Source organism: Branchiostoma belcheri, unplaced genomic scaffold (assembly GCF_001625305.1).
Source record: "Branchiostoma belcheri isolate BF01 breed outbred unplaced genomic scaffold, Haploidv18h27 scaffold7, whole genome shotgun sequence".
Lineage (NCBI taxonomy): Eukaryota > Metazoa > Chordata > Leptocardii > Amphioxiformes > Branchiostomatidae > Branchiostoma > Branchiostoma belcheri.
Window position 1 is genome coordinate 1,609,999 of NW_017804353.1, and position 11,919 is coordinate 1,621,917.

The 11,919-nt window shown below is 42.6% G+C and overlaps 1 protein-coding gene across 1 annotated transcript in view; it reads left to right on the forward strand.

The window, feature by feature from the left end:
• Window positions 1-1,738: 1,738 nt before the first annotated feature.
• The window catches only part of LOC109484311 (CUB and sushi domain-containing protein 1-like), a 22,106-nt gene continuing 11,925 nt past the window's right edge, over window positions 1,739-11,919 (forward strand). The window contains exons 1-13 of the mRNA XM_019787568.1: window positions 1,739-2,194; window positions 3,522-3,554; window positions 4,170-4,229; window positions 4,974-5,033; window positions 5,635-5,768; window positions 5,902-6,064; window positions 6,240-6,324; window positions 6,541-6,717; window positions 7,505-7,630; window positions 8,268-8,520; window positions 8,941-9,206; window positions 9,411-9,469; window positions 9,680-9,827. Coding sequence (XP_019643127.1) covers window positions 2,057-2,194; window positions 3,522-3,554; window positions 4,170-4,229; window positions 4,974-5,033; window positions 5,635-5,768; window positions 5,902-6,064; window positions 6,240-6,324; window positions 6,541-6,717; window positions 7,505-7,630; window positions 8,268-8,520; window positions 8,941-9,206; window positions 9,411-9,469; window positions 9,680-9,827 — 1,702 coding nt within the window. The 5' untranslated portion in view covers window positions 1,739-2,056. The remainder of the gene's footprint in view (window positions 2,195-3,521; window positions 3,555-4,169; window positions 4,230-4,973; window positions 5,034-5,634; window positions 5,769-5,901; window positions 6,065-6,239; window positions 6,325-6,540; window positions 6,718-7,504; window positions 7,631-8,267; window positions 8,521-8,940; window positions 9,207-9,410; window positions 9,470-9,679; window positions 9,828-11,919) is intronic.

Sequence of the window (11,919 nt, forward strand, 5' to 3'; positions counted from 1 at the left end):
TGAGAATAAACAGAGCAGTTGTTTGTGAACATTGTGCATTTTCTTTGCAAATATTTTGTTACTCCACCGTACCTCCGTCAAGAGGTGGAAGGAACAAAATCCAGTTTTTCTCAATTCTTGTCTTCTAAGATTTTTTTTGCCCACTGGAAGAGACGGTTGCTTTACTTGAGGGTGTGCAGCCCCTAATTAACCTCTAACTAAACCCCAAACTGAACTAGGGTGTGTCCCCTTGAAGTGAGGCAAGCAAAATTTTACGCACTACTAATTTTTTTTAAAGGAGCAAAGCCAAAGTCTGCTCAGGGTCATGTGGCGTAACGACAGAGCGTTCGGCTCGGAACCAAGAGGTCCCGAGTTCGCCTGCCATGCTACCGATCTTGTGCCCTTGGGAAAAACACTTAACACGAATATCCTCCTCGCTTTATTCAGTTGAACATGATTATGTCTGTTGTACGTTCGTTCGTTTTTCTGCGTTGGTGGCGGCATAAATATAAGTTGAAAAACTTACATGTGCCACCGCCATATCTTGTAATAAATGTTGGAATAGAAAAACAATGTCTGCTCGTACGAGACGAGCGTGTTCGTGTTGACGCCACCAGGGAGCAAGCTCGGGCAATCCCCAGCCCAAGTCTTCATAAAGGCTTTGTCTGCCGTTTCCTTGTGACGAAAGTGTTACACAAACATTACCGCGTGCTTAAACAAACACGACGCCCAGAGTCCGGGCATGACACGGCTATTATTTGCTAGTGACGTCGCCAGCATGCCTTTGTATCGGTGTTACGCCGGGGTCACATTGTAGTAAACACTCATCCACGGTCGACTACAGTTACATCCTATATTAGCGTTACACTGTAGAAAATGTAGCGTTAGAGAGAAATGTTGTTTAGTGCACGTGGTATAGATAAAGGTTAAGGAAAAAAGGTTGGCTAGGGATTTTGATAGAACCGAATTTTGAGTGTACAAGCTGGGTTAAGCCCCTATCACATACTCGAACACATGTAAAATGTACCAGCGATGGACGGTTTTTCGTAGCGTATGTCGAAGATTTGTACAGAAACTGGTGCAATATTTAGAAAATAAACTTTAGCACTCGTGTCGGCTCAAATCCACGACGTATGGCACAACCGACGCTAAAAAAAGCTCTGTCCGTGCCTGGTACATGGTACGGTGTACGTGAGCGGCTTAAGTTTAAGTACCGTGTCTATACCACCTCTTGAAGACAGACTGTACATATGCTTTGACATAGTTGGACTTTTATTTGGTGTGCATGGTGTCCAAATTGACAAGGCTAGATATATGAGCATGGTTCCCTTCTCTGAATTTTTGCTATTGCACTTCTAACAAAGAACGTAATCCGAACCGCAACATGGTCGGACTACCTGTGATCTAATTAAGCGTGGCACTGGGGTAAGGTTACACATTAACAAAAGAGTAAAAATATGTCATTACTCTTCGTGTCGCCTTAACTGCTACGTATCTTAGAGAGCAACTTAAACGTAAATACAGCGGTTGGTTTTGACATTCAGGCCTTCTTGAGTGAAGCTCAAGATTGTAGAAAGAAAGCAAAACTCATTAAACAAAAAATTCCCCTTTTTTAGGGGTTTTGGACTTTTCCCCTGCACACCCTTGTTGGCTATGGGACTGGCCTAGGGGATCCCCCTTGCCGACACCGCCCTAATAATAGCTCCCCCCTTTGAGCTTTACCCGTGGCGTAATACAGAACACTAAGGGGGAACCTTCTTGAGAATCACAGGCAACGAAGTCGCCCTCCTGAAGTTTTCCGCTCAGGTGAACAGGTGGTCGGTACCTGCCCGGGGCGGGAAACACTTGTAGCGGTTCAGCGTCTGACTGTCTAGTCACGACTACTGCGAGCTGTGCGTACTTTTCATTAGAACCGGCTAGCGCCTGCATTCCGCAGTCAATAGGGCTGTTTACTGTCAATACGCGTGTACAAACGTAAGTAAGGTAGGGCCTTCACAGCCAATTAATACACGAACACGTACGCGGAAGGTAGGACTGTTTGTCCGAGACGGTAAGCCAAACACCGGGGCACGCAGCCATGGAGCGGCGGTACGGGGTGGACTTTCGCCCGAGGGTTTCTCCGGAGTTGGTCGGTCCGACCAAGTCGGCCTGGCCGACGTACTGCGATCACCTCTACACCCGGGGCCGACCCAAAGGCAAGAGGACCAAAAGAAAAGTAAGTTTTGTAACTTCATGTTTCAACTACACGTTTCAGTGTAAACGGTACTCTCAAAGCAGAGGTTTGGGTTTTGGGGGTATTTTTAGCGTGTTTTTAGGCTTTTTTATCGGGGTTTCTCTTTTGCACAGAATTTTTTATTCCACCAAACCCCCACAAAAATCCAGTGCAAAAGAGAAACCCCGTTAAAAAAGCCTAAAAACACGCTAAAAATACCCCCAAAACCCAAACCTCTGCTTGGAGAGTATGTAAACTGTATTTCAGTAAGTTTATTCTTGTAATTGTGTGAAAGTGTACGGGGTACATAAGGACTGATCATGAGAAACATTCACCTGTCTTGGACGATGTTTAGCTGAAAACCATAAATTGGCGTGGTTCCCAGCCATAGATTCGTGGGTTATCTGGCATATTTGCACCTTTGTGTCGTTCAGATATCGACCTGTTATTCAACAGCGATATGGAACAGTGTTTGTAATTGATTACTTCCTTTACAATACATTACCAAATTGCAGTGTAAATTAGGGAGTTAATCTTTAATTTTGAGTCATAAAGTCGATCAAATTGTTCTGAACGTTTCTATGCCGCCCTCCGTTGAAAAGAAAGTCAAGTTTGAACGAAGTTTGTAAACATATGTTACCGCAAGTCGGCCGCACGACAGGCGCTGTGTACTTGTGGTTATATATTACCCCACAGTAGAGTGGTCATAATTGACGCGGAACTACTAATAAAACAGAGCCTTTGACAGCAGCAGGATGTGTCTGAAACATTATCGACATGTTTTTAAGAAGGCGACAAGGAAACTTCGTACTGGAGTATTATATATCGGACTTCAATGGGTTTTAATCAAATTGACTTAGCAGCAGAATTGGACAGGCATTTGCTTTGAAAGACGACAGGGAAGTTGTATTCAACACTGTAACCCGACGCGACTTGCGAAATTCACCCTCAAAATGTCGACTTATTTGGATATAGAAATAAGAAAAATAAACATGCACACCTTAATGTAAATGTTGTATCGTACCTCTTGCCATATATAGAACTTACACATCACAACAAAGTCTGTGTTTACACAATGTTTAACTGGCTGGGTTATTTATTGAACGGCCGCTAGGAGCGTGATATTTAGTCAGACAAGTCTTAACCCTGGTCCTGCTGGCATTCCTTCACCTACACAATATTTTTTAAATAATAAATGGTATATAGATATAGATGGTACTGTATGTGCAGAACAACAATTATTGGGCTCGACAGGATAAGAGATCACGACATGTTTATTTATAAACGTAAGTTATGCCCATAAATGACTTTGTCTTAACTTCCCTAACAGGTCCGTCCTAGCGAGGCCCCCACACAAACCAAGGTATGCAGCTATTGTTCACTTCTGGGAAATAATACCTGCGATGCTATGGGATATACGGTCTATTCTTCTGTGCACAACAAAAGCAGTACCGCATGAACTATTGTCGTCATGGATATCTTTCACACTTGAATGTGCTCTAAATCCAAATTTCTAAGCTATAAACCGGGGGGACTTAAAGGTTCAAATGTCTTTGTTCATTGAGTATTAAAATGCCTATCACGTCTGACTATTATCATCACGAACTGTTGTCTTTTACTACTTTGCACTTAAGTCATTATTATTTACACACACACTCATGCACACACACACACACACACACACACACACACACACAAACGCACACACAAACACACACACACACACAAACACACACATACGCACAAAAAAAATGAAACAAAGACACCTCTGCATACAAGGAGGCCTAAAATAACGATAAGTAACACAAAGCACACACACACACACACACACACACATGTGAAGAAACAAAGATACTACATCGTACAGGAAGGTTAGATAACGATAAGCAACATGGAAAGTGCCCGGAAATGCTAACCGCTATACATTTATAAGATTTCTGTACATTCAGCCGCTGCTCTTATTTCGGTAAAATAACGGTGCAGTACTGGCGAACCTCGCACGGCGGCGCTATCCTCGTCATACTCCAGTCTCAGAGGCGTAAGTTACTAAAAAGAAACTAACAGTCTAAAAATTGAGGTCTGATAACTGATTCATTGATTGACTAATTGATTGACCTATCCATCCATCCATTGATTAATCGATGTCTTAATTCCATCCACTTCCCGAATTCCCGAATCATCCATTTATAAACCCATTCATTCATCCATCAATAAATCACACATGCTGCTCATCCAAGATTGTTAATGCTTTTTAAGTAGGCTGGCTACCAGATTTCTGCATATCTCCAATCATTGCAATAATTATTGTCCTACTTTTACTTTATGCTGTTGTCACTGCTCTTATTTTAACCCAATTCCGTGATGTTTTGGTTTGGATCCCTATCTCTCCTTCCCTTTGTCTCTCTCTGTGTATGTATGTATGTGTGTGTACGTGTGTGTGTGTGTGTGTGTGTGTGTGTGTGTGTGTGTGTGCTTGATCATGAGTGTGTGTGTGTGTGTGCTTGTGTGTGTGTGTGTGTTTGAGTGTGTGTGTTTGTGTGTGTGTCACGGTTTGAGTGTGTGTGTGTGTGTTTGAGTGTGTGTGTGTGTTTGTGTGTGTATTTGTGTATGTCAGTGTGTGTCTGTGTGTGTGTGTGTTTTGAGTGGGTGTTTGAGTGGGTTTGTGCTTGTGTGTTTCTGCGTTGCAGTTGTTGTATGTCCTACCAGAGGGCGCTTATCCGAGGGGCGGAGCCTGCCCTCTCAAATTACCATGTTCTAAATGTTGTACGTATTTGACTTGAAGGTTTCTCCGTTCGAGAACTCTTCGTCGTCCGTTAGTGGGGTGGAGTTTGACCTGGAATCGGTAGGTGGCTCTTCTGACAGTGGTTGTATTTCTTGATAAGCATCGTGTGGCATTTTTCAAAACTTAAATATTGACTTATAAACTAAAATTTGGACTTAGAAACGCATTTGCTGGACTTTCTTTTAAATATTCCTACTTTCTACTTCTTGATTAGCATCGTATGGCGCTTTTCAAACTTTAATTAATATTGACTTAGAAACTTAATACGGACTTAGAAACACTTTTGCTGAACTTTATTTTAAATCTTCCTACTTTCTATTTCTTGATAAGCATCGTATGGTGTTTTTCAAAACTTAAATATTGACTCAGAAACTTAGATACGGACTTGGAAACGCATTTGCTGAACTTCCTTTTAAATCTTCCTACTTTCTATTTCTTGATAAGCATCGTATGACCTTTTTTCAAAACGTTGATATTGACTTAGAAACTTAAATATGGACTTAGAAACACTTTTGCTGAACTTCATTTTAAATCTTCCTACTTTCTATTTCTTGAGAAGCATCGTATGCCGTTTTTCAAAACTTAAATATTGACTTATAAACTAAATGAGGGACTTAGAAAAACTTTTTGCTGAACTTCTTTTTAAATCTTCCTACTTTAGGAAAGAAGTTTTTACCTCCCGTTCGAAGACGACGCGGATGGCGAAAGCGGCTTCGGAAGTCTTCCGGGAACACCGGAAGTACCTGAGTCCGAGAGGACTTCCTGTTGTGATGACGATCAGATCTCGTTCACAACGTAAGCACTACATTCCATAAGATGTACAGCTTCGGCTATCGGCTTTAGCAAGATGCGCTCTTTCATATATTTTACATGGACAGGATAAGGGTTGATTTACATTGATAGCTTCATTCTCAAATTCTACCTACAGGCAAGATACCAGCATCAGCGACTACTGTGCGTCTGAAACCAGTGAAGGAAAAGAAAGTGAAGATACGTCGTTTTTCAAGACACAGCAGGAAAAACCAGCTGCCGATGTATTCCCCCCTTGTGTCGAAACCAGAGACCATAGATCGGAAGAGAAACTTGAAAAGGTAACTGAAAGAAATTACCAACGTCTCGTTCACTTGGCTGTTCTTCCAGTTGTGATCTTTCAAATTAACTTTTGGAAAGTACAATTTTACGAAAAGGCTAATATTGTCACAGAATTGTAACATTATAACATATTTCCTTATAATACCGTACCATTGTTGCACATCGTTTTTCCAGCCACACCGGGAAAAGCCAGAAACAGACGTCTTCACTGCTACAGCTGAAATCAAGGCTGGTATTCGAGACAAACGCGATTATAAAGGTAGGTGTGTTACACACTGTATCTTCGTTTGCCGATGATCATTTTGCTTAAGTCACTTAGAATATCTCATGACTGTGACTAACATGCAAATTCAGAGTTACTTTTGGCCAATTTCTACACTTTTCGGCCGCTTCCGAAGCCTGGTAGACGCTATACAAGACACCCCTTAGTTACTCCTTATAACCTAAAGTGTCCTTATCTACACCGTAACCCCAGGTCCTTGGAGACACTATGGCCCACCGGGCATCCCCGAGATCCTAAGACGTAAGGAGAAGAAGAAGAAGGACGAGGATGATCTGAGACGCCTGAAGAGGCTTTTACTAATTTTCTCCTCGCTGAGCGTGTTGGCACTGGCCGTGGTGGTGGCGATCGTCATGGGACACTTCCTGCAACGTAAGATCTATTTATTTATTACAATTCACCACATACATATGTACATGGCAGGCATGGTGGAACAGGTGGACCTAAGTACATCTGTATATAGCCGGTATAACCGCCCTTCGGCGTAACACTCCAGCTTCGCAGGCACGCGGCGCGGCGGCAGACCACCTTTTCAAGGCCACCATGCCGACAGATCATATCGATCATGAACGTTCATCTTATCATCTGTGATGGTAGTTACATGTTTGAAGTTAAAACTTAAGATCCAACACAAACCAAAGTTCTCTCACGTAAAGCTTTCGAACAGTCAGTCTAGTCTTTTTTAGTAGACTGACCCAGTGACGCTTGTCACGTGGCTTCTTTGAAGTGTGGCATCAACACTAGGTCAAAGGTGGTAGACGATGTCAGCCCCCGTCAAAGATTGAGTCGCGAAAGATCACATATTATACTAGTACATCATAGCGATCAGTCATTGACTAAAAGTTAACTAGTGGACGCTACTTTATCCAGTTTCTAGAGTAATACAATGTAACAGTTTTTGCGTGTCTCATTGCTTATATGTCTAAACTTCATCGACCCAAAGACATATATTTTACCATACATTGTAACATGTGCAATTGTCGTGCAGTAAAGTTCTTATATATTTACAGATTTGCATATTACGTAAATAATGGCAGAGCCATTTCCCCGAAAGAAATTTTGAAGTATCTTAGTATATGTGTGTGGATCTGTCTTTGCATCGGTGAAATGGTTAAACTTTTTGTTTGACTTACATTGTACTTTTCCTATTCATCCAAAGCGGAGGAGCTCCCTGATTGGCTGGCCCTGTTCTCGTTCCCAGGGAAGGAGGACCCGTTGATCCGTGATGACCTCCGCGCCATTGTAGCTGCAAGGACGCCGCCGGACATTCCGCCTGTCATATCCGGTACGCACAGACTAGCCTCCTTTTCAGACGTTCCGGGATCGGTCGTTTTTTTATGTGTGTGTCTTTGTGTGTGTGTGTATGTGTGTGTGTGTGTGTGTGTGGGGGGGGTATTTTCTGATCAAACACAGATCGCCCGCAATAGAAGCTTCGACCGCCAACCCTACATAGTTCCAGGGATGGCTATGTAGGGTTGGCGGCTGGAGCTTTTATTGCGTGCGATCTCCGTTTCATCCAAAAAAAAAAAAACGATCCCTGAACGCCTAAAAAGGAGGCAAAGCACAGACCACAAGATCTGCGACATATACGATCTATGTTTCATTTAAGTTCATCTGTACGCTCGTATTGGTAGCTCCATATTTAACGTTAAAACTTTTGTTCCAACACAAGAGAATGTTCTCACTTAGAGCTTTCGACCTGTCACTCTGGTCTTCTTCAGCATACTTGGTCACTGGGTCCGTCTATTGAAGACGATCAGAGTGACTGGTCAAACGCTCTAGATGAGAACAATGTTAGAAAAATGAGCTTCTTGTGATGAAAGCTCCTTGGTTACAACAAAAGTTTTCACTTTAATCCTTGTCCTAGTAATGCAGGTAGATTCAGATGGTTTAAATCTATCTTTGCGCGTATTTTCCCACAGACTGCTTCAATGTGAGCCTCCCTCTAGCCGATCACGGTTCCTATACCTGTAGTGACGTCACCTACGGCCCTAGGTTCGGCCAGCTGTACATCGTGACGTTCTGTGTTCTACGCTGTGACGTCGGTTACCATGGTGAGGACGCCGGGCTGCTGTTCTGTGACAACTCTGGTGACAACTCTACATGGTCCCCCGTCGCGCCGGAAGTCGTCAGCTCCCTGGTCGGCTTGGGGCAGGCGGCGGGCGTCGTGACGAGGTATGCCCAAATATGGTGTTTGCACTCACGTGACCGTGCATTATCTACTGTCCGCCATGTTGGAGAATTAGAAACGAAGTTTTTGCCCCTTTAGTTAAGGGTAGATAAATCAAAATAGAAGTCATTACACTAGATAACCCTTTCGTACAATATTAAGGCTACACATAACGAGATATTTGGTAGCTGTCATTCCAAAAGGGACAAAATCATACATCATACATGCATTTAAAGTTGAAAACTCGTTTGGAATGTTAACTTATCTGGCATGTTGACTTTGTGGATTCAGTGGCTCAAACATAGGCTGTTTGTTCCCTTTATATTTTTATTGCGCCTGCTCTCTCTCTCTCTCTCTCTTTCTTGTGATTTTCCCGCAAAAGTCCTAAAACCAAGCAAAGTATCCCGTCCCTATCTTCCCCACAGGAGTGAGAGTCTGACTGCGAATCTGACCCAGCTCGGCGTGAACGGGACCATCTACACCAGGGAGACCGCCGGCGTCATGTCGCGACTGGACCTGGCCGACGAGATCTCTCTGGGCAGCTTGGAAGAAAATCTGGCTCTCTTCGAATTCCACACCGAGGGTATCATCGGGGACCCTTACGTGCTGAGACAGGCGCTCTCACACACCAGCCCGGGGCTTATAGCAGAGGTTTCACGTCTGAACTTCACAGCAGCACTGGCGGAGCTAGGTCGGTTTGATTCATTTCAGACTCTCTTGTATATTGAAGAAGAACTCTATTGCATGGCAGTTGTAGCAGGTACAATGTATGTCAACTTGAACATAAATGGAAGTTGAGCTATTGCTAATATCTAATAATTCTAAGAGACAAATTTTTTAGGAATAACTTTGCGGACACTCTAATTATGCTAATACATTGATAATATGTCTATAGATGCCTTCGGCGCGTCCAAGAATCCAGAGTGCAAGAAGCTGGACTGTGGAGAACCCAAGGTAAAGACTTCGCGGTGACGCATTTTTTTGGCAGCTGCTGGAAAATTTTACGGGATCAAAATTGTACGGCGATCTATGACAGGCGTTCCTTCAAATAGTCTATGAAGTTGTTTGGGTCTCTATTGCGATAAACCTGAAGAGCGTCACATTCAACACTTTATTGTACAGTGTTTTAGTGTAGTATGCGATCTGTTTCTTCTTGACTGACAGGAACCAGGCAACGGATCGCTACATGGCGGCAACACGCAGTTCTGGGACGAGTTTACTGTGCACTGTGATCCTGGGTACGAGAGGAGGCACGCCAGAATACGATGCCTTGGGAACGGGAACTGGAGCCTTGAACCCATGTGTGACCCAGGTCAGATGAAGTTCTTCGGAAGCCTTTACAACGTATTAGATTAAAAAAAGTACACTGAAAGATTTTACAGCCTGACATCTCTGTGAATACCTTTGAGAACGTAACTATTTGTTTCTTTGACTTAAAAAGTAAAGTACAATATGTACTTAATTAAAACAAACGGGAAAGTCATACCCGCATCTTTGTTAACTAATCGCTACGCAGTAGCGGCAGTACCAGTACTACTCTCGAGTGCTGCTTATTATTTCCAAAAGAATTTAAGTGAATATTAACATTCTATTAGGTATATATATATTTCACAGTGTGGCCACCTATTTTTTCACCTCACCCATTCTTAGTTAACGTGTGCAATTGCTGTCGCAAGAAAGTATCGGGCTGCCGGAAAGCTAAATTACAAGATAACTTCGTATTTGATAGTTATTCCTAATCTATGAACCTTAGAAATATTGTGTGTTATGTTTTCACCGCGTCAACTGACCATTTTCTGATCTTAAATGGCAGCGTTTTGTATTGAGACAGTAAAAAACCACCTGTCGCAAATCTTAAAATGTACATAACCATTGCATTTATTTCTTAAAAATGTGTTCCCTGACTTGACTTCCGATGGTTAATTATACCCATTAATGAGACCATTATAAAGCAGGGGGAGGAGCTTGTCCATCTTCTGCTTATATCACATCTGGTCGCACTTGAAAACTGTCGCAATTTTTTAGGTTACTTACGTTACCGACACAAACACGGGCATGAGTCACAGATAAAACCAGTTTCCACCAACGTATTATCTTATTTTGTAGCCTCACATGTATTGTACAGCATTAAAGATGTGAAAGGGTAGACAGTCCCTTCACACAACAAATATTACCGCATCTCGTGAGGGTATGGCCAACGGCCACTTTTTAATGTTACGTTACGTTACCGTGCTTACTACAGGTTGTAAATGAAATGGCCATCCCTTGCCTTTTGTGTGGAAAGAGCTTGCCGAGATACCTACTTACCTACATTGTTTTAATTCTGGTGGCTCACTATTAATATTTTTTTCATGGACATGTCCCCAAATGTTACGCTACGTTACCGTGTTACTTACGTTACCGATTTGTTGCGATACACGTTATCGAACATACAGCGACATTTAATGCGATAATCAGGATCATAGGTCAGTGAGCAACCGAGAGGTCAGGGAGCAACCGAGCCTCGTTCTGGATAACGACCTTGGAGGCGCTGTTTTTGACTCGACTTGAGCTGTGCATATGTAGAGAGAAAAGGTATGCTAAAAATTGCTAATTTTAACTGTCATTTAACATTTTGAAAGGTATGATCGTAATATATATCTGTCAAGGAGCAAACGACCTGTAAGTTGGCTGTTTACCTCACGTTTGCTGTCGAATGAACGTAGTTGGTAGAATAGCTACGTACTGTTTCCCATGCAGGGGCAAGTGGCATCTGTGACGTACGTAAACATCAGCTGGAGGTTTTGACCTCGGTAGAAATCGTTCCCGTTCTCTTCAAACCATTCCTACATACGGTTAATAACTTCATATGCAATATATATGTGAGCACAGTGTGTTTTTATAGCTTGTAAACACTGTATTTCAAAGATATGAAACAGAGCCTGTTAATCGTCATGCTATAGACTTGCCTTACCCATTGGCTGACATTGTACCAACATTCACTACTATTTAATTATTGCACCTTACTGTCACAAGTTTTGTTTATGTGTGTTTTAAACAGTGTTTATGTTGGTTTTACGTAGATGGGAAAGTCACGGGCAGAAATCCAGCGAGCCTACAGGGAGAGGAAGAAGGCAAAGGAGGGCGAAGAGTTCAAAGCAAGAGAGGTTGCACGTGTCATGAAACACTACATGCCAGCGGCCTCGTTGAGTCCTGAAGCCAGGGAGAGAAGAAATGCAAAAGCAAGAGAAAGGATGAGGAGATACAGGGCAGGGAAACGTGACCGAGAAAAAGTTATCATCAAAATGGACTTTAATAAGAGCAAACGACGAAGTGGGCCCAACAAGAAGATCAAACGACTACAGAGAAAGTTGGCCAAAACGCAGGTAGCTAACCGGAAACTACAAAAGAGGTTGGAAACGATT